Genomic DNA, 22,698 nt, shown 5'->3' on the forward strand with positions numbered 1-22,698 from the left:
CTCTTTTTATTTATGCAGCAAGCTTTTTTGTTTGGTTCACTTATAAAAATGAAATGTAAATGGGGTTAATAATGTGTTTTAATTTGTATCATGATAGAATGCCACTTGAAATGTCTCAACAAGCTGATGGATTTGCTCATTTATGCAAAGAAATCTGGAAGTCAGTTACCTGGCCAACCAACTGGAAGCGTTGCAAATTTGCACCCATTTTAAAGAAAGGTAACTCAGTGGGATACAAACATTATCATGCAATATCATTGATATCGCCTGCAACTGAAACTTTGATGAAGATTTTCAACAACAGGCAGGCCCCATTCAGAAGAGGACGTGGACAAGGGCTACCATTGTGGATGTCAGATGAACAAGGGCTACCACTGTGGATGTCAGGTGGACAAGGGCTACCGCTGTGGATGTCAGGTGGACAAGGGCTACCGCTGTGGATGTCAGGTGGACAAGGGCTACCACTGTGGATGTCAGGTGGACAAGGGCTACCACTGTGGACGTCAGGTGGACAAGGGTTACCACTGTGGATGTCAGGTGGACAAGGGCTACCATTGTGGATGTCAGATGGATCCTGGCTGAAAGCGGAGAACGCCAGAAAAGGTTTACTTGTGCTTCGTGGACTATGCAAAGGCACTTGTATGGACCGTAATAAACAAGAATAACACTGAGAAAATTGGGACTCCCAAAGGATTTGATTGTGCTCAATCAGAACATCTGTGTGGATCAAGAAGCATGGGTCAAACTGCATGGTTCATAATCAGAAAAAGGTGTGTGTCGAGGTGGTACCGCTCACCATACTTATTCAATCTGAGTGCTGAGCAAATCATCAGAGAAGCTGGATTAGATGAAGAAAAACACAGCATCAAGATGGGAGGAAGGCTTATTAACAGCCCTTAATATGCAGGCGATAGAATCTTGCTTGCTGAAAGCTAGGAGGACTTGAAGCACTCACTGATGAAGATGAAGGATTGCAGCCTTCTGCATGTAAAGAAACCAAAATCCTCACAACTGGACCCATGGGTAACATCATTATAAACAGAGAAAAGATTGAATTTGTGAAGGATTTTATCTTGCTTGGATCCACAATCAATGCCCATGGAATCAAACTGCACACTGCATTGACTAAATCTGCTGCAGAAGACCTCTTGAAAGAGTTGAAGAGCAAGGATGTCGCTTTGAGGACTAAGATGCACCTGATCTCAGCCATGGTGTCTCCAATCATCCCACATGTGTGTGGGAATTGTACATGAGTGGAAGAAGACCAAAGGAAAACAGTGCAATTGAATGCTGGTGCGGGTGAAGAAGATGGACAGTACCACGAATCGCCGAAGAACCAACAGATCCGTCTTGGAAGAAGCACAGCCAGAATGCTCCTTAGAAGGAAGGATGGGGAGACTGTCTCACACACTTCGGACACGTCAGGAGAGACGAGTCCCCAGAAAAGGACATTATGCTGTCAAGTAGAAGGTGTGTGAAAAGAAGGCCTTTGACAAGGTGGCTGCAGCCATGGGCTCAAAGGAACAACTGTGAGATGGGCAGAGTCGAGCAGTGTTTCATTCTGTTGAACATGTGACTCCCCATGGGTTGGCATCAACTCAGGGACACCCACCACCACCAACATCAATCCCCTATAATGAGATATCCTCGAGGGTGTGACCTGCTTCCAACATAAATGGACACTGTGGAAAAGCTTGCTTGCATTTTGCTTGGTCTGAATCCTTCATCTAACCCAAACTCTGGTTCTTTGGGCTGAGCCAACAATCTACCATATTGCTTGCTGATTCTGGGAGTCGTCGGTCGTGTGCCATTTCCCCTGTTGACCCAGGTTTCATTTGCTTCTGCAGCCAGAAGCCTGTCATCTTCCTGCTGATCTTGCGTTCATTCATCTCTGCAGCTACAAGTCAGGGGAAGCCTCCGCCGGACCCATAGACATGGAACTTGATCATCTCTACAATGGAATGAGCCAGTTCCTTGAGAGAAGCGCCTCTCTCTCTCTCTCTCTCTCTCTCTCTCTCTCTCTCTCTCTCTCTCTCTCTCTCTCTCTCTCTCCACACACGCGCGCGCGCACACACACACACACACACACAAACTTCACTGTATTTGCCTCTAGAGAACTCAGCCTAAGATATCCACATTCACTCATGACCGCCAGGAGGTACACCCACACTCACACTCACCTACTACCACCCGTAGGCACACCCACAACCACCGGTCCCCTGCCACGTGCAGGAGGCTCGCCGCAGCCCACCTCGCTCTGCCTGCCCCCATCTCTGAGTCTCTGTCTGGGACACGCTCTGTCCTTGTGAATGCTCATGGAAATTTCCCACGGTATTTAGGCCAAGATGAGTCGATGGCAAAGGCACTCTTTTTTTAGATTTCTCTCTTGTCAGGATGACGTGGAAAGGTCAGTGATTAAGGATCTGCCCAGATAATGTCCCCGAGTCCTTCTATCATAGCAGACTTATTGCTCAGTGTCAATGCACAGGAGGCGGTGGGGTGCGGCGGGGGTGGGGTGTGGGTAATCTCAGCCCCATCCAAAGCATCTGTAGCATCTGCAGATTCTGCCTCGTGGGACCTGTGCCTCCTCGCCCTGGCTATCCGTCTGTTTGAGGGCTTCCCTGCCAGTGCGCTCTGGGTGCCCAGGGTGGAGAGGAGGGCAGCTCACAGAGCCCCACAAGGCCAGGAGTGGGTGCCCAGGCTGCTCACTGACCCTGCGTCCTTGGTGGCCTGCCCCTTCAGTATTTGCTTCTTCTGCTTCCCAGACAACCCTGAGAGCTGGGGCCCGGGCTATCTTGCACACAGCCCCTCGGCAAGGCCCCTGCCTCTGCCATACCCCCCAGACCGCGGATCCCCTGGCATCTCCAGCGTGGTGGCTAGCTCCGCTGCTGCACCACTCTCCCGCACCCCCAACTCTGGCAGTGCCCTTTGGTGGCAGATCATGTGCCCACACCCCAGGGCAGGGCTGAATAATACTCCCAGCACCTCCCCTCTCCCCTAGCTGGCCAGAGATCCTGTCCTCCACCTGCACACATCTTGACAGCAGGGTGACAGGTCACTGCCCAGGTGATGGGTAGTGGCAGCCCTCATGACGCCACAGCCTTGGTGACTGCTCCCCTGGGCCTCAGCCTGCCTGCCACTGCTGCGACTCTGGGATCACTTTGCTGTCACCCATTCTGACCGTGTCTGCACCCCTAGTGTCATCACTGGAGTCACCTGGACCCCTTGTCCTCCTGACCACACATGGCAGGCCCCCCAGGGTACACCCCCAGGCAGCCCTAGTGCCCAGAGCCCCCCAGGAGACCCCATGAGCAAAGACTGTTCAGACAGGGTGCTGAGGCCACCCAGTCCCAGGACTGGCCATGGACTGCTGGCCACTACCTGTCCCCAACAGAGAGCGAGGTCCCCCCAGCAGGAACCCCCAGCAGCCCTGGGAAGGGTGGGACTCAGGCCTGGGGCAGGCTCTAAGGAGGCCACCCGGCCCCTCCCAAACCGAGAGCACACTGGGAACTGACCAGCCCTGCTGTGTGTGCCTTGACCTGGGCTGCACCCAGGAGCAGGGCTGCAAGCGTGCGAGGCGTCCTCGCCCAGCAAGGACGAGCGTGGGGCAGTGGGCTCCTTGAGGTGACACACACATTTGGGAGCTGTGGTGCTGTAAGTAGGTGGCTCACATTTCAATTGGCAGGTTATTAAGGTGAGCCCGGGGGAGCGCCCGGCCGACTACTGCTTCCAGGGGCTCCCCCAAGGCCTGTGCCCAATTTACCACTTCCTCATTGGGCGCTTGCATCCTCTTACCAGGAAAGCATCCTTTGCGATGCAGCCCTGGGGCCCTGGTGTCACCTTGGCCTCTGCTGAAAAGACAGTAAGCAAGACAAAAGGCTGGTCTGGCCTGCACCAGGTGGCTCACAGGCAGGACAACCTTTGGGTATGGGGGGGGGGGTGTTCCTGGCCATCATGGACCTCACACCCTCTGCAACCCTGGCGGGGGGTGTGGGGACAGAGTTCCGAACCTCACACTCCCCGCAGGGCAGACGCTTCCCAGCAGAAAACTAAGGTCTAAGTGAGACTCTGTTGAGGACCACAGCCCCCTGCCTCTGCCAGGAACCCTGTGGCCCCTCCAGGCCAAGGTCCGCTCTTGAGCCAACCCCAAGCGAGGACGCAGGGGTGCCTCCCGTAGTCCATACTCCCACTGACCAGCGCCCCCATGGCCTTGGGCAGTTGAAACCCCTGTGATGATCATGTGATGCACAGGTCCATGCTCAGGCCGAGGGTGGGCCTCAGTTTTCCTGCCCCCCCTCCCCTCAGGCTAGGGCTCCCACTGCCAGTCTTTCTAGGACATTGTCACTGTGGAGACTTAGAAGGTGGACACTGTCCTGAGGGAAACTGAGGCCCAGCTTGACCTGCGGGACTCTGAGTCCCGGCTCAGTGGGGAAAAGTCCAAGTTCACTGCTTTTGATGTCCGAAGCTGGAGGCAGTTCCTTATCCTCCATTCCCCACCCTTCTTGCCTACAGGACTCACACCTGGCCTACAGAGCTTGGGGGCCAGGTCAGGCAGGGAAAGAGTCCTAGACAGATGGACAGATGCAGACGGGGCCCATGAGGGTCAGGGAGGCTGGGTGTGTGTAAGCCCAGAACGAGACGGCCGAACACGTTCTGATAGTGAGGGAGACAGGTGACGTCCAGGTGAATGAAGGAAGGAGCCAGGCAGTGGTCACAAAAGGTGTCCCAGGCACAGGGAGAGGTACAGGGTTTCTGGGGCAGAGGGTGCCTGGGTGGGACAGGGAGAGCAGGAGGGAAGACCCAGCCCAGGGAAGAGCCCTTGGCGACCACGCACTGCCAGGCCTGCCACACTCACGTTCCACGGAAGCCAACACCTAGTGACTCCCCAGGACGCTGGGGCCCAGGAGCTGGCGTGACCACCAGGAGGCTCCCTGGGGCTGTCAGGGAGCAGGTCTGGAGGCCAGTCTGGGCGAGGCCACCCAGAGATGTGGGCAGTGTACCCATAGGTGTGTGCTCATGTACTTCCAGTTGCCCCACATGCCCACTGAGAGGAAGCTGGCAGCAGGCTGGAATGCCCAGGCAGGTACAGCCATGGACCCTAGATCAGGACTGAGTGCTGCTCCACACCTGCCCAGGACCCCTCCGTCAGGCTTGGCCCAGCCAGCTCCTTACTGGGGGGCTGGGGCCCCTGAGCCTGACCTGTGACACTGCCCCATCATCAGGCGTCCTGCCCAGGGCCCTACCCAGGCCCTCGATGCAGCCTCCACCATGTTGAGTTGGACCCTGTTCCTCAATTAGGTGAGTTTGACTGGCCACCCATCCGTTCTACCACCCAGCCACCCCAGGTCCCGCCCACCCCAGGTCATATTGCACCCCGAGTCCTGCTGCACCCAAGTTCCACCGAACCCAAGGTCTTGCCCCACCTCTTGTCCTGCCACACCCAGGTCATGCCTCGCCCGCACCCTGCTGCACCCAGGTCCTGCCACGCCTGCACCCTGCTGCACCCCAAGGCACGATTCCCACCTCAGGCCTGGCTGACTCAGACTCAGTGGCTGCTACGGATCTGGGCTGGGTCCCGAGGTTTGCAGTGACCAAGGCACAAACCAGGATAGGACTTGTTCAGTATTGGCACGGTCTGCCCTGCGATAGTTCAGACGTGTTGTGTGTCCCAGCCAGGGTGGAGCCTGGGAAGTGCCCCTGCCCCCAAAGGTGCCAGGGGCCAGCCTACTCTCAGAACAACCTGGCAAAACCTGAGGGGGTCAGGCCGCCATGATCAAAGCCCTTTCACCTCGCTCTGGGATCTACATCAGTGTCAGGGTCCTGGTCAGCAGTGAATGGTGGGGGGCAGGCATGTCCCCTGTCCTGGGTCAGTGGGAGAGGGTGGAGGATGGGCATGTACCATGACCTAGGTCAGCAGGGCATGGAGGGCCCAGAGGGTGGGCATGACCCAGACACAGCTTAGTGTGTTTTTGCCACTGGACCCAGGAGTCCCACAGAGCCCTGGTTCCTGACAGACGAGCCCAGGCCTCCCCAGGGACGTGAGAGCCACATCATGGTAGTTGTGGCACAGCAGCCAGTGGGTCACCAGGGATCCCCCACAGGGACCCCCGCTCAGAGTCAGTGGGAGCCCAGAGTGACTCAGACCCAAGGCACTGAGCATGGGGGCCCAGGGCAAAACCCCCTTCCTCAACAGTGACCTCACAGGGCAGAGTAGAGCTGCTCCCTAGGGTTTCCGGTGCTCCAGCCTTCACAAGACAGACAGCTTCATCTTCCTCCCACAGAGCAGCTGGTGGGCTCGAACCACTGACCTTTTGTCAGCAGGGTAACACTTTGTCCACTCTGCCACCAGGAGGCTTTGGGCAAAAGTCGTGGTGGTGGCTGTGAGGGGATGTCCAGGGGGCTCTGGTTCGTGCACAGTAGGAGGAAACACCACCAGTCCTACACCAGCCTCACATGCTAGGTTCCCCCGCTGCCCACTGCTGCAGCCACTGTGTCCATCCGTCCAGTCGAGGGCCTTTCTCTTTCTCGCTGTCCCTCCATGTTGACAAACCCGGTGTCCTTTTGCAGGGATGGGTCTCTGCTGACAACAGTGTGTGAGCTGCGTCTGGGAGGGAGGACTAGGCACTGCGTGACTGGTGAGGGTCTGGGAGGGACAGCCCTCCTCTGTCCTGGAGGGTCGCCGCCTCGCATTGACTGGATGGTGGTGGCTTGCTTTGGGGGTTAGGTGGAAAAGGCCAGGTTAATCCCGTGCCTACCTGCCGAGACTTAGCTCTCTGACACGGGGGCCTTTGGGGTGAAGAGTTACAAAGGTGGAAACCAAACCCAGGCCCTTGCTGATCCAGGTCCGGGTCACCCAGAGCAGTCGTGGGCACTCCCAGCTTTTCATGACTGTCATATTAACAGAAGTGATGGCCAGGCCTTTCCACTGCTGTACCCCTGGGTGAGCTGGACCCACCTCCTTTTAAGTGAGCTCAGCTCGGTCTTCCGGACAGTTGGTACAGGCTGGCCACCTCTCTCTGTCCTCAGGCACTGTCCACAGCCCGTGGGCAGCCCAGGTGGGCTCTGCGGTGTGTCCTGGCCCTGGCGTTCCTGAGTGTGTCGTCCTACATGGGAAGTTCAAAGAGAAACTTTCACATTGTCAGTAGTCACTGTCAGCGGGGGCCTTTTCCTGGGGAATGGTGACGTTAATGAGGAAGATCAGTGCTCTCATTCCAGAAAAGGCTTTTTCTATGTCCCTTTCTTTTCCACTGGCTCCATCAAAGTCAGACTGGAGTTTTAAAAAAGAATAGGGGAAAAAAAAAGAAAAAAGATGCAGGGCCAACCAGTTATAATTTTCTGTCATTACCCTTCCTTAGGAGGCTGTTTTCTTCCCTAAATAGAAAGGCGTCCCCACACTGACAGAGCAAGCAAAGCAGGCCTAGCCACGTGGGAGTCCCCGGGGCACATCAGCAAGTGACTTTTCAGCCCGCCTGCCTTGCAGCCCCACAGCCAGAGGGCCGCCGGGCCCTCTGGGAGGGTCGGGAGGATGCACAAGCCTGGGACCCAGCAGCTTCTCCAAGCAGCCCCCTCCCAGCGCCCCTCCCTCGGGACATTGCTGTGTGCAGAGGGCCCACGCTGGGGATGGGCCAGCAGATGCCTGTGCCCACTGCGATGCCCAGATGGCCATGGGGTCTCCTGTACGCCCCTCCCCACTGCACCCCCCAGGCAATGAGCTGCACTGAGGCAGTGCCCTATCCTGGGGGCTGGCCTTGGACGACTGAGAAGTGACTTCCTCCATCCAGGGCCCACTCGGCCCTTCCTTCCACCACGGTCCAGGGCACTCTGTGGGAAGAGTTCCATGTGCAGCTGTGGCCACGAGAAGACTCAATTCTAGGCCTTTCTGAGAGTTGCAGGGGCTAAAGAAGTCCCTTTTTCCCCGGGTCCAAGTATGGGGCTCCTCCAACCGTCCACACGCATCCCAACTTCCCGTGTGTCTGCAGCAGCCTGCACACACCCACACATGTGTCCACGCATACATGCACACAGGTATACACACAGATGGTGGCTAGATGTACATGCCTGAACACATGTGTCCTAGGACACATTCACCCCTGCCGTGTGCACGTGGGCACATACATGGTAGTCACAGCAATGGTTCTGCGTGGACCCACAATGGGGGGCACTGCACAGGCCAGGGAAGCATCCCATTCTTGGTACACAGTGTCCCCATGGGTCAGTACTGACTCTGCTGAAGTAACAGCACCCACATGTGCACCCACATGTGCATACACACAGCTTTATCGGTGCATGCGAGCACACATATGCGCACGTCTGTGTGTGTGTGTGTGTACATGTGCACACCCGTGCCCGCTATGCAGTGCGCACACCTTCTCTGTGGCACTCCCAGAGGCAGTCCCTAGGGAAAGGCAGTTCGGCCTCCACCCTACCCTGCACTGCCCACTGTCCCCTGTCCTTTGGCACAGGGGGCCAGCCCCAATCACAGACGGGTCAGGTTTTCCCTGCCAAGATGACCCTGAGACAGAGGGCAGGACATGCGAGCTGGCGCTCAGCACCAAGGTGAGGCCATCAAAGCCAGCAGGGCCACACAGAGGGAGGAGAGCAGGCTGGTGGCCCCTGGCTCTGTGCCTGGCGCTGCCCAAGGGGGCGGGCCAGCCACATTCTTTGTGGAGGCGGGATTCTGAGGTCAGATTTTCCATTGCTCTGCTGGGGGAGGAGCCGGTTGGCCCAGTGGCCTTGCAGCGATGGGGTGGGGGTGGCGGGAGCTGCGTGGCCCGTGGTGCCCCAGGCTCCAGGCCCCACTGACCTGACAGGGTGTGGGGTGTCTGCCCTCCATGGGCCAGGCTGCTGTGCGCCTGAACTTTCAGACTTTCTCATTGCAGAGGGCTGGCTGAGTCATGGGGGCCTCCGGCTAAGGGAGCTCTAAAAATAGCTGTGGGCGCAGGAGCTATTCTTAGGGCAGGGCTGCTCTTGGGGCGGCCTCCCCCATCTTCTCTTCTCCTCTCCTCTCCTCTCCTCTCTCTCCCCTCCTTATCCCCTCCCTTTCCCTCTCCCCACCTCTCCCCTTTCCTCCCTGATGGGCTTGCAGGGGGCGCCCCCAGCCCTGAGCACCCCCACTGCCAGGAGTGGGTACAGGCCTTCTCCTACCACCTAGGGCTGCCCCCCACCCCTGTGGGGGCACAGCCACCATACCCCTCCTTGGTCCAGGGGCTGGGGTACCCTGTGTCCCATCCTCCTCCCACTCAGGAGCCCCCAAGTTAACTTAGGAGCTGCTTGTCTGCAGTGTCATCCAGGAACCCTGCCTGTCACACAGGGGCCAGGCCAACCTGTGCCCAGACAGGGGGGCCCTTGTCACCCACCGTGAGCACTTCCTGGCTGACAGCAGGACTGGGCTCAAAGTCCAAGTTGGGTCTCAGTTGCCTCCACTCCTTCTTGCTGAGCAGCCCCAGTGGTGCCTTGGCCACGGGCCTCTATCCTCACCCAATGTGCCTGCGTGCCCTCCCCTGGCTAAGGAGGGCGCCATCAGGAAGCATGAGCTTGTGTCCTGAGCCCCTCGGGTCTCATCACTGGACAATAGTGTCCCACAGGTACAGGCCAGCCACACCCACCCCACACGGGAACATTTCAAGGAACACAGTGCAACCAGTCAAACCAACACCCAAGTTCCCAGATATTTCAGGGGATCCTGGATTTTAACTGCTATAGAGTATCTGCACCCCACTTTCTGGACACTCAATGAGGCCGAGGCTATGAGTCCGTCCTCGCCTGGCGGGAGCATTTGTGTTTGGGTGAAGCCTCAGAAGATGACATCTGGGTCAAAGGTCCACAAGCGGGGGCCAGGTGGGGAGGGAACCCCACCTCAGCACACCAGTCACCCCCTTACTTTTGCTGAGCCAAGTTCTACCCCACGGTCGCCCATAACCTGGGTGCTCAGCCCCATTGCGCTCTGAGGCGGAGTACAGCGGGTGGGAGGGGCGGACATCAAGTCCTCCTGGACCCACTGACCAGCCACTGTTTCCCTCACTCCCAGAGCTGCCTCCTAGGCTGCCAGGGCGGGAGGGGCCCTGGGAGGCGAAGCAGCCTGTTCCTGAGGACAGATGGCTCAGCTCGACCTCGACCTCGGGAGAGGCAAGGCCAGAACCTCAACCTGCTCTGCTTTCTCCACTCCCCTGCCCCAGGCCTGTCCTCTCACTCCAGGTCAGGAGTGCAGACTGGGCCCTGTGGGCGATGCTCACCTTGGCCAGCGCCCCTCACTCTGCAAGGTATGTGTGTGTGCGCATGCGCGCACCCAGACCACAGGGACCAGTGCCCGGGTGAAACCAGACCTCAGCGCCCAAGGCTCCGCTCAGGCTCCGCAGGAAACCCCGAGGGAAACAGGAGCCTCCCTGGGCGGGGCTGAGCCTCTCAAACACTAACAAGGATATCCTAGCCCTCAGAGCCAGAGGACAGTCTGAGCTTGGAGATGGACAACACCGAGAGGGGCCGAGGCCTGGGGCCGGGGACCTTCCTGGACCAACCCATGCCCACTGTCCCCTTCCTCGCTGGCTTGGGACATGCCAGGGACCGGAGAGCCCTATGCTCTCCTGAGGCCAGGATGGCTTCCTGGAGGAGGAGACATTGACCGTGAAAGCTTGTCGCCCACACTGCATGTGGGTGAGGTAGATTAGCAGCAGCCAGGGCTGAGGGTCCCTTCTGAATCATGCTATGCATCGGGTCTCTGCAGGCCTTTGTCCCGAGTGCCCATGTGGTCCTTGACCTCAGACCCCCATGGAGGGCCCCGGGGCACCCAGGGGGGCTGCTTGGAGGGAGTGTTTGATGGCATATGGTGAGCAGAGGGCCTCATCAAAGGGCCATTTCAGGATTGGAGTCAGGGGTCGGCTGAGCCAGTTTGGGGTGACACTGGGCAGCCACACCTGCAGCCATCACCGTCCCCAAAGAGCAAAGGCCGAACCCACGCGTCACTAACACAACATTGTCCCAAAGCAACGAAAAGCAGGCCACACTCGAATTTCGCCAAACAGTTCATCTAAGTCACTTTCGGTCTCTGGGGTCCTGTCACTCGGGCAGCAGCGAGGAGAATGGAGACCCAGACCTGTGACTGTGCTCAGAGAACCTGCACGTGGACCAGGAGGCCGTCATGCCAACCAAACAGGGAGATGCTGCCCAGTTTACCGCCAGGAGAGGCGGCAGCAGGCTGAATCCTTTCTCTGCACTTCTCTGGTCTGTGTGCTTGCGAGCAATCCCAAAAGCTGGACCATAGGATGAAGAAGGACTCCTCAAGGTCGGGGGAAGAGGGCACCAGCAGCCTTCGACACACAGCTGACACGATCTTGTCAGTGAATGTGAAGAGGGCTTGACCCAGCCACTTGGGAAGACCAAAGGTCACAGCCTTCAGCAAGAGTTACAACTGACTGTAGAGAAAATAACACAATCCTCACCCCTGGACCAACGGACCTCAGGACAGACACATGGAGCTCTGATGCACGTCGGCCCCGCAAGGCTGCACGGCGTGGTGTGAGCATGCTGCCCGAGGCCTCTGAAGTGTTGCAGGCAAGGCTGTCAGTGTGAGGATGAGGGTGCCGAGCCCCGGGGCCCTCAGCTGCTTTGCCAGCATGTGAGCGCTGTATGGTGGATCAGCGAAAGGTTCAGAGGAGCCCGCGCCCTGGAAGCACGGTGTTTGTGAAGAGTGCTAGGCAGCATGGACTGTCAGGAGAACCAAGCCTGTCTTGCAGGAAGTACAGCCAGGATGCTCCTGCTCAGAAGGGAGGATGGCCAGACTTCCTCTCTCCCACTCAGAGAACAAAAAAAACCTCTTTGCCATGAATTAGGGGAGGGTGTACAGAGCAGATTCCACATCTTGCATTCAACAGCGCACACACTCGGTCTGAACTCAGCCCTTGTCGGCCCGCCCCTCAGTGCCAATGCCTCTTCTGTGTTCTCCTGTTTCCTATTTCCGTTCCTCTTTCTTCCCTCACCCCGTGGACTTTGTCCTTAGGTAGATGCTGCACCTCTGACCTGAAATGATCGATCCTTCCATCACAGAGGTGGGCTCCGCTCCTGGCCTGAAGGGTCGCCTAGGGCTCATGGTCTTGGGGCCCCACCTCTCTCTCTGACCAGTCTGTCGGCCTGGTCCCTTGCGATGTGGGTCTGTGCCACACCTTCGTTCCGCTCTTCCCAGGACCTCCGAAGTGCTCCTCTTCAGAGCAGCTGGTGCTGGGAGTAGGTGGGCCCATCTGCTTCTCCTGATCTGCATGGTCCACGTGTCTCTGCACGTCTCGGGATTGCCATCCCTCGTCTTCCTCCGGAGGGAGAGAACTCAATCGCTGTGGCTTAGTGGGCATCTCACGTACTCTGGACCTGGAATCCACAGAGAACCTGGAAAAAAGACACACATCGTAGCAAAGTAGAGGTTTGTGAAAAGATGAAAACCTGAGGGAGAAGGTGGGACACCGCGGCCTCCGGAGCAGGCTCAAACACAGCCGCGGGGTGCAGAGTTGGCAGTGCTCTTCCTGAGTTGGAGCTGACACCCCGCACCTGCCACAGCACAGACGGATTTCAGCACCTTGTTGTCAAACCAAACCCCCCATCACAGAGTGGCTCTCTGCTCTTGACAACCGGCAGGACAGAGTAGACCTTCCAGATTGTAAGCCCCCATGGATGCAGACAGCCTCACCTGTCGCCCAAGGATCGGCTGGCCGGGTTTGAACCGCTGACCTTTCAGTTAGCTGACTGATGCTTACCGCCCTGTGTCACCAGGGCTCCTACACTGTTGCTAATTGCCACCAAGCCAGCTGTGACGTGGGATGACCTCATGTGGCACAGAACCAGATGGTGGCCAGTCCAGCTCCACCTCCGTCCCTCTGACTTTGGTGTGTCGTAGCCCCCTGGAGTGAGGGCTCATCTCAGGAAAGACTCCCTCGCCTTCACTACACCCCCCACCACTCCACCCTACAGTGCCTGGAGACAATATGTAATCAATTTCCTACTGGGGATCAAACACTGTGTGCTAGAGCTTCAGCGTCTGCTGTGCCTTCCCCACTCCCAGCCCACGTCCGGAGGACCCCACAGGCAGGGCAAGCACGGGCTCACTTACGCTTGCTCATTAATCAGTCGTGAGCGGTGTCACCCTTGTCGCCACATCAGACTCGGCTTCTAGCTGCGGCTGCCAGGAGCCCCTCTCCCAGCCCCTGTCAGATGCTCACCACGCAGCAACCACTCACTGCCCACCGCCAGGTAAGCACAGTACGCCCATGCTTACCTTGCCGACTGGGCCCTCCGCCCCAGCGGTGGGGGCTGGCCGGGCTTATTTCCTGGGCTGTGGCTGGGCAAGGCAGCAGCCACCTGAGCTGGACATTGAGCTCTGAATGTGAACGAATCTTTTCATGTGCCCGACTGGTCCATTCATCGGACCCAGCCTGGTTTCTGGTCAGAAGTGACAGAGCGACTGCCCATGAGTGATTGCACCCCTGTGGTCCGGCTGCCACCCCTGGGACAGTCCGAACTGCCAGCCCATGCCCGCCGTGCTGGAGGGGACGGTGCTGTCTCACAGTTCAACTGTCTCTCCCAGGCCCCCCTCAGCCACTGGCAGAACCTGGGAGCCGGAAGAGGCAGAACTGGCATGTTCTTTGGACATACCAGTGAAAGTCATGACAGTTTGTGTTGTGAATGAAGTCTTTTACTGCCCCACATGTCACAAAATAAACAGTTAATTTTTTTTTAACAATTTATTGGGGCTGATACAATTCTTTTCACAGTTCATACATATACATACATCAATTGTATAAAGCACATCTGTACAGTCTTTGCCCTAATCATTTTTTTCTCTTTTCTTCTTTTACATTTTATTAGGGACTCCAACAACTCTTACCACAATCCATACATATACATACATCAATTGTATAAAGCACATCCATACATTCCCTGCCCCAATCATTCTCAAGGCATTTGCTCTCCACTTAAGCCCCTTGCATCAGGTCCTCTTTTTCCCCCCCCCCTCCCTCCCCTTTCCCCCCTCCCTCATATGCCCTTGGTAATTTATACCTCGTTATTTTGTCATATCTTGCCCTATTTGGGGTCTCCCTTCCCCCCTTCTCTGCTGTCCCTCTCCCAGGGAAGAGGTCACATGTGGCTCCTTGTAATCAGTTCCCCGAACAGTTAATTTTTTTAAATCATTTTATTGGGGCTCTTACAGCTCATATAACATTCCGTACATCAATTTTATCAAGCATATTTGTACATATGTTGCCATCATCCTTTTCTAAGCATTTACTTTCTATTTGAGCCCTTGGTATCAGCTCCTCTTTTTCCCCTCCCTCCCCCAAATAAACAGTTTAATTAATTTCTTCGTTGTTCAAGAAAACCCATGTGTGCACTGCCTGTTTCAGGTGAGTCTGATTTAGCTCTGAACAGCATCAGAACCTTCACCTCTGGGCTGCAGCGGGGGGTGCCTGCCTGGGGACCCCGAGAGAAGCCCAGCGCGGCACTGACCTCATAGAGGTCACACACAGCTGGCCTTGCAGAGCATCCCCTTCCGGTCCAAATCCAGCCTGGCTCTGTGGCAGGAAACAGCCCCATTCCCAAAACAATGCAGAGAATTATAATATCCCAAATAAATCAAAGACGAGCACCGCCGGGCTAATTTTGAGAGTTGAGCAAACAGTGCGGAAAGATGAGCGAGAACTCTTGAATTCACAGTAAGTGAGCACCATTTTCGACACAGAACGGAGTAATCTCACAGGCAGCGGCATCGTAAAAACTCTCTCCTCGAGAGAAGTGGTGGCAGAGCAGCTGTTGCTAATGCTCTACGCACGTCTGCTGAGTCAAACAACCACGAGTACAGTAGAAAAGACAAGTACATTCATGCAGAAAAAGGAAATATTTGATCCTGCTGGTTTTTCGTATCAGACCCGAGCCAGTCTAAGCGCTGAATCAATGATGAGTTTGTTTATGAGTTTACTTCTGCCTCACTTTAGATCGCAGTGACCCCGAGCTGCTCCCGTGGAGATGAGGCGCAGGCTGACTCTGTACGTAGTTTGCTGCGACGAGGGACTGTAGCGTGGGGACGGGTGGGTTCGTGGTAGGACAGCTCAGCCAGCACACCGTCTGGGTGGAGAGGACGGTGGCACCCTGCCCAGGTGGACTTAAGAGGGTGACCCGTACCTGGAATGGAGCTGGGGTCCCACTTAGCCACAAGGTGACAGGGCTTGAGGGGTCACTCAAGAAGTGTCTGCAGTTGTATGACACATGATATCAGAGATGGTGGTCAGCTCTCTGTTTTTATTTTCTCCTCCCAGTCCCCCCAAACCAACCTGAAATCATCTTCTGAGTGCCCTCTGCCTGCCAATGAGGGCAGATGCTGCCGTCTGCTGTCGGTGCCACGCACTGAGAGTCAGCAGAGAGAAGTGCATGTCTGTCCGACTGTGTCCGTCTATGCCACGGCAGCCAGCAGGGTCACTGACGATGGATCGGCTTCAGCAGCACTTCCAGATTAGGATGAGGAAGAAAGTTCTGGTGGACAACTTCCAACACGCAGCCCCTGGGAACCCCTGAATTGCGCAGAATGTGGTCTGATTCGGTGCCAGGAGCTCTACACCAGGACTGGCCACAGCTCCTAGCTTGACACATGGGTGACGGTGATGCCACAGTGCACGTGGGGAGCCTTGCAAGTACACAGCATCGTTTGAGAGGGGCACCGGGGGGGTGACAGCAGTGATGAAGTGCTCCCTGTGTCTGCATCTGAGGGGCAGCCCAGCTCCACATTGGAGAAAGGACAGGTTTGGTGAGTCCTCTCTCTCCGAGGGATGTGTTCCCGAGGCCCTGCAGAGCCTTTCCCTGTTATCACCTGGGCCCCCACGCTGCCGCTGCTCTGTGACCTTCCCTTTGCTGCTGGTATCAGCCCCTGCTGACCGGCTGCTGCTCTTGGCTAGTATCCTGTTCTGGGAGGGGGCCAGGCCACCCTGTCCCTCTCCCAGCTGGGCCCTCTCTACCAGAGACCCCCTCACCCCCACTGTCCCAGCACCCAGTGGTGGGCAGTCTCTGGGGGACCCCTAACCTTCAGTCCTCACGGGGCTGCTAGCACTGCTTCCAGAGAATGACGGCCAAGGGCCAGAGTCACAGTGGCTCACTGCTCAGGTCACTGAGCCAGACAAGCGCTTGCCTGCCCGCCAAGATATGTCCGAGAAGTGGGGGCTGTTGTCCCTGTGTTCTCTCACGTGTGTGTCCATCCCTCCAGCGCCTGCCAGGGCTGGAGACTCTCACAGGGGCCTGCAAACCTGTGAGACAGAAGATTTAATCTTGCCCCTCACAACAATGTAAAGTTATTCGAGAGCCACAAACATATTTCTATGAACACATGAAATCACCATTATTTGAATACTGTCCTTTGAGACGTTTGATTTCACTCCAGAGCCACGTGTCCATACCGCAAGGGCCGCACATGGCTGGAACTGCAGTGTGCCCAGCCCTGGACTAGAAGACCCCACTGCCCTGCCCCACCCAGAGCCCAGGGGCAGGAAAGGGGGCGAGTGGGGGCCTGCACAGTGCATAGCGCCGGTTTATCAAAACAGTGTTTCAGAAAGAGAAGTGACAGCCAGAGGAGACTGTGGGGAAGAGTGTTTGCAACACTAGTTGTGGGGGCAATAGGTGGCTGTTGTGTTCACAACTGGGCTCTGACGGAAAACTTCAGGAAACGCCACGTCCGCTGCTGCCACAGGGCCTCTGAAACCCTCCTCTCCGCTCCCAGCTTGCCTCCCAGGTCATCTTGGTGGGCCCACAGGATGTGAAGAGACTGCCTGCAGGAGGCCACCGCAAGGCCTCCTCCACCAGCCTCCAAATAGCATTGGCACTTGCTCCCTCAGGGGCCCAAGGAAATGCCCAGAGAACTGAGGCTCCAGATGGTTGCGCAGAGCCCGGGCCCCTAATGCCCATGGGGCGCCACTGCAGTGCAGCTGTCCTGGAGGTGAGGGGGAGACCAGGAGAGGAAGCGTCGAAGGCCTTAGAAGGCCAGATGGGGGTCCTGCAGAAATTGGGGTGAGTTGTTGATGAGGCTCCAGGAGCTGTGCTCTTCACAGTAGGGGGGTGCTCCAGACTCATTTGTTGGCATGGGAAGGGAAGGCCACCATACCTACTGCGACATCCTCCTAACCAAAGGCCAAAGGGCCGTGTGCTTTAGACATTAGACACGTTCCTGGAGGTCACAAAGCCAGCCCAGGGTTTTGCTGCCAGTTTGGCCAGTTGTCTGTGCTGGTGTCCCCCCCCCCCAAACCTCCCCCCACCCCAAGGACACTCTCTCACCCATGCTGAGTGCTGGGACTGCTGTAGGGGGACTGCATATCCCGGGCCACTGCTGGGACATTGGGCTCTGGGGTCACAACCGAGCTCTACTCTTGGCTTATGAAGTCGGGTCAGCATCTCGCTCTCGAAGCCTCCATGTTCCTGTGTGTGAGCGCAAGACCTGCACCTCATAAGACTATTGGGAGGACCACGGAGAAGAACCCTAAAGCCGCCACCAATCCCCAACACTCCCAAATGGTGCTGGCGACACGATAGGTGCAGTTCTTCAGATGAATGAGGACAGTGTCTCAACAACTTCCCCATGGAAGAACCGCCTCAGGGTGAAGTGGCAAGTCCAGCGTCTCACGGAGGGTAGCTCCCCCTTCGCCTGCCTCAGGACTCTGCGGAGGAAAGGGTCTGGGTCGGTCCCTTCACTTCGGGGTGGAGGCTGTCGAGGGAAGGGTCCACGGTCTGAAGGCTGGGAGCACTGGGTCTGCAGGTGTGCTGGGTGGTGGTGGTGGGAGGGTTTCCAAGGGCCTGTGAAGTCTGCAGAGCCTCTGGGCCCCAGATAGACTGGTTATGCTCTTAAACCAAACAGCCGGGCGATGTGGACTGGCTAACGCACCCTCCTCTTGAGAAACCTTACAACACAATGTTGTTAAACGGAAGGAAGGCTTGGGCCCAATCCCTCTCCCAGGGACTGGTCAGAGCGGGCAGTGGAGCCAGCTCTGGTGGGCCTCACCTTGCCCCAGTTGGTAGGTGGGCCAAGGCACTCCTGAAACCAGCTAACAAAAGGAGGAGCAGGAGGTTGAGCGCGCGCGCACACACACACACCCTTGCCCTCACCCTCCTGTTATTCTGTGACCCCAGTGACCCTGTAGGTCAGAGTGCAACTGTCCCACTAGGGATCCAAAGCTGTTATTTGAAAGGCCTTCTCCCTCTAAGAGGCGGGTGGGTTGGAACTGCTGACCTTTCAGTTAGCAGGTACTCACTGTAAGCTCTATGTTGGGCCCCTGAAGCCAGGTGAGCAGGCAGGAATCCGGCAAAGAATATACTCCCGCCCATTTCAGGCGCGTGGCATTTCCCATGCTGGTGGACACCTTCCCAGGGGTGTTGAGGTTGATTTAAACGACGGCAGTTCCGTAGCCTCCATTTCTACTCCTTCTCAGGGCAGGCTCGTGTCTGCTCCAAGCCTTCCCCCTACATCCCCGTTGGTGTCTCCTCCTGCATTGTGGCTCTCCTTGTGCCCGTCTTCTCCCACCGGACACCTCAAAGGGGATGTGGATACCCCACCTTCTCCAGCATGACCTCAGCTAATGTGACTGTTGGTACACACAGGCCACACTCCCAGGCACCGGGCGATAACTTCCATACCTCTTGTTGTGGACACCATTCCATAGGGGGCACCGGGTTGGGGGTGGACCTCCACAGGTGACACTGCCAGAGAGGTGATAATGAAAATGACTGACTACAAAACATGGTTTCAGCCAAAATTTATTATTAAAACACACGCACACACTGCCAGTCTTAAGTTAGACCACCATACCTACTTAGTTATCTATATACCTATAGGGTCACTGAGTCGGGATTGACTTGGCGGCAGCGGTGAGTTTGGTGTGGGTTAGTTATACCAACATACACATGGCCCAGTTGACATGCATCAGCACACCTTCAATGCTAAACCTCTCGGATCGCAAACGTCTTAGTCCTTCTAAAGAGCATGGTCAGGGCTGTCATTGTGACCCCTGGTGCTATTGGCATGAGCCACTGGCAGCTGGAGGTGGAACGTCATTGCCAGCTATCTGTGTCAGGATTGTCACCGGCATTTGGTGATTTACGGAGTGATGGCTCCTGAGTCACATTTTCACTAAACCCGTGACCAAGCATGCTGTGCGGTGTGCCTGTGTGCTGTGTCTGGTGCAGGAGGAGTCGGTGGGGAGGGGACACCAGTTTTCCTGGCACCCTATTCAATTTGTGGCTGTGATGGGTGCCCTTCGTGTGTGGTTATTTGCACCCAGAGGGACACTCTCCTGGCCGTGACCCCTGGAAGACCCTTTACTTAAGAGCAGAAACACCTCTTGATGACATCGGGACCAGGAAAAGTGGAAGGCTCGTTCTGTGAAGCCCCTCGCTCCATCCCCAGGTCCTGCGGTCAGCTCTCTGGACCTGGGGCCACTGTGTGAACTGCAGCATGCTGTAAGTGCCCAGAGTTGGGTCTCAAAAATCTAGCCCCCCCAATTTCACGAATCATTTCAACATATTGGTCATCAGTTGAAACAATACCTTGTATATACTGGGTCCCATAAATGCACTGAGGTTGGTTTCAGGGTTAGCTTACATTTTTGAATGCAGCCACCAGAAAAACCAGCCTTGTGATGTCATTCTCCTCTGAATTGAACCCTATCCCCTCAAGTCCAGTCCTGGGGTCCTGGGGCTGCCTGCCTGTCTGCCTGGAGTCCCTCCAACCCAGACCCCATGCTGGTCCAGACCCCCATCACCCTGTTACAGAGCCCCACCAGACCTCTGCATTCTGGACCCCGTGCATGTGTACAGCGGGCACGAGGGAGGAGCCTGCGGGGCTGAGCCGACCCCAGCACTGCCCACTTCGATGGGCAGCACGTGTGGGGAGTCAGGTGCCCCCTCTTTGCTGAGCGCAGACCCTCAGGCTTGCCCTTCCCGTCGATGGCACGTGTGCGAAGCCCGACCCCGGCGCTGACCAGTCTCCCTGGACAGGGCTCTCTTCTTCTGAGCAGGGCGGCTCTGTGCCGCGAGGGGCCACTGCTCCCTTGACCTTGGCATCCGCAGGACCTAGGACGCCGAGAGCCGCAGGGTCAAGGGTCACCGTGGCCCGCCTCTCTCCATCGTGTCTCCCACCGACCCTGGCGGCCCCTGGAAGCCTCGCCCTCTAGCACCCCAGGGCCAGCCCCCGCCTGCTCAGCAACAAGGGGGCGGGGGCGGGAGAGATCCTGACACAGTGCTCCGGGGACGCGGTCCCTTTAAGAGACGGCGTCGGAATCGGGCCGTGACGCCACAAGGGGAGGGCAGAGTGTGTGCGCAGCCGCGGCGGGGTGGGGACGACTGGCTGATTGACAGGAGCGCGGCGGCCCGGACGCCGGGCTCCGGGCAGGCCCCGTCCTCTCCCATCCGTGCATAACCTGCCTGCACCCCTGCCGGCCGCCCAGGCCCCGCCCCTCGTGCAGAGAGCCCGCCCCGCGCCCCTCTGACTGTACAGGCCCCGCCCCAGCTCCCGCCCCGCACCCTGTCCTCGCTGGTCCTTCTCCAGCCCGGGCAGACCCTGCCCCGCAAGGCCCTGACCTCGCCGGCGGCCGCGCAGGCCCCGCCCCAGAGGCCCCGCCCCCCAGAGGCCCCGCCCCCGCCGCGGCCGCGGGGGCGGGACTTGCTGGGCCGAGTCGGCGGCGGCGGCGGTGGCTGCGGGAACTTTCCCGGCCGGATCCTAATGGCTGCGCGCGGGGCGCTGTGAGCTCGGGCGGCGGCGGCGCGGGACCGCGGCGGCGACCAGCGACGAACGACAGGAGGCCGCAGGCGGCGAGGCCCGGCCGGACGCGCGAGCCCGCGATGCACCCCGGGGCCGACCCCCGGCGCCGCTGATGCCCCGCGGCCGCCGCTGAGACCCCGGCCCGCCCGCCCGGCCCGCTGAGGGAGCGGCGCCGCCCCAGCGCCGCAGGATGGCGGGGAGGGCGGCCGCCTCGGGCACCGCGGTCCTGCTGGTCACGGCCAACGTGGGCTCGCTCTTCGACGACGTAAGTGCCGCCGCCGCCGGCCCTGACCCGAGCCCCAGGACCCTGAAACCGGAATCCCCGAGCTCCGGGACCCCGAGCCCCAGAGCCCCAGACCCGGATCCTCAGGATCCCGAGCCCCAGCTTCAGAGACCTCAAGTCTTGGACCCAGAGCCCAGATCCCCGGAGCCCTGTGATCCTAGTTTGCACAGATTCTGAGTCCTGCACTTGGGGCCCAGAACCCTTGCCCCACAAACTCTAAGCCCCTAACCTGGAAGCCTAGAACCTCTGCCCCACACACACCAAGTCCCAGATCCTTGGAACCTGGACACCGGTGCCCTGGCCTGCACCTCGGCCCTGCCTTTGATCCCTAGAAAGCCAGCTCCTGGGAATTGCCCCTGGCCCGCAAACGCTTTACATTGCGTGTGATCTCTTAAGTTCTGAACCTGGCCCTCCAAGGGATCCTCGCTCCTGACCCTAACCCTGACCCAGGACCTCAGCCCAAGCCCTGGAATGCTGGACCCTACCTGGGCCTGCTCCAGGCCCCTGGCCCTGACCCTCACCCGGCAGTTTCCCACACTCAGTTGTCCCCAGAGTGTCGATTCAGTTTTTAGACCAGGGAGCCGTGGAAAACTGGGAGGAGGACTTTGTGTTTCTTGTTTACTGAAGAAAAAGATGCTTACAACTCTTGTTGACCAATCAGCAGGCTGGGATGCGGGCGCCTGGAGGCCCTTACCTTCTGGGGCCGCTCCCCCTTTGTCCCAGAATCCCACCCAGGAAGGCTGGGTGGCCAGCAGGGGGGAACCCCAGCTGTGTGTGGAGCTCCCCAGAGACAGGCCCAGGCTGACCTAGTTCAGCGCCTGGTGCCGCCTGCTGTTGGTACTTGTGCAGCCAACACAAGTGAAGCTCCAGGAGGCATGCTTGTGCAGGGAAGAGGCCGCCCCTCCCACCGCTTCCCAGGGGAACCCTGCGGGCAGCACCCAAGTGCTGTGTCCAGCGTGGGGGCGGATGCCAAGTCCAGGAGGAGAGCCTAGGTGCTGCCGACCTCTCCCTGGTCTGTAGCAAGCAGGGGTGAAGCCTTCCATAGTGCCCCGCTAGTGCACAGGATATTAACCTGTTGGCGGAGAGCTGGCCTCCCGCCGGTGAGCACATCTATGGACCACTCGATCCAGTTTTGATCCAGTTTCACTTGCTCTAGTTGGACCATGTTCTACAAAAGTGCCCGCCTGGGGTGTGTGTGTCTGTTTTTAGCGTTCTATTCTGAGCTTTCCAGTAACCTGCCGCGCTGAGGCAGCTTGATGATTCAGAATCTCAGAAACATCAGGAAAGTTCAGCGGGGGGGGGGGGGGCTTTGATTCCCAGGGGAAGGGACTGCTGCAGGGCAGACATTCCCCTCAGTAATCTTCGGTGGGGAGCTCTGTGTTTGGTGTGTTTACACCGCACACAGCTCTGCTGACATTGGAATGCCAGGCTTAAATTAAGTCACTTCTGTTTAGCCGCTTCCCTCCAAATTGTCCTTTTCCTGAGAGGTCCCAGGGGAGTGTGCGTGGTCGGTCCTTCCATTGCAAGGGGGCACAGTGCATGGGTAGACTCTACAGGGCAGGAGGACACTTTGTGGGGCCCCCGCAGTGGCCTCAGCACTGTGGGGCCGCAGGGTCTGGGGTGTTGGATGGGAGCGGAGTGCAGGCGCTGC

The 22,698-nt window shown here is 57.9% G+C and overlaps 1 protein-coding gene across 1 annotated transcript in view; it reads left to right on the top strand.

The window, feature by feature from the left end:
- The first annotated feature begins 20,659 nt into the window (after positions 1–20,659).
- The window catches only part of INPP5A (inositol polyphosphate-5-phosphatase A), a 122,013-nt gene continuing 119,974 nt past the window's right edge, over positions 20,660–22,698 (top strand). Inside the window, exon 1 of the mRNA XM_075533881.1 lies at positions 20,660–21,029. Coding sequence (XP_075389996.1) covers positions 20,955–21,029 — 75 coding nt within the window. The 5' untranslated portion in view covers positions 20,660–20,954. The remainder of the gene's footprint in view (positions 21,030–22,698) is intronic.

This window comes from Tenrec ecaudatus, chromosome 16 (genome assembly GCF_050624435.1).
Source record: "Tenrec ecaudatus isolate mTenEca1 chromosome 16, mTenEca1.hap1, whole genome shotgun sequence".
Lineage (NCBI taxonomy): Eukaryota > Metazoa > Chordata > Mammalia > Afrosoricida > Tenrecidae > Tenrec > Tenrec ecaudatus.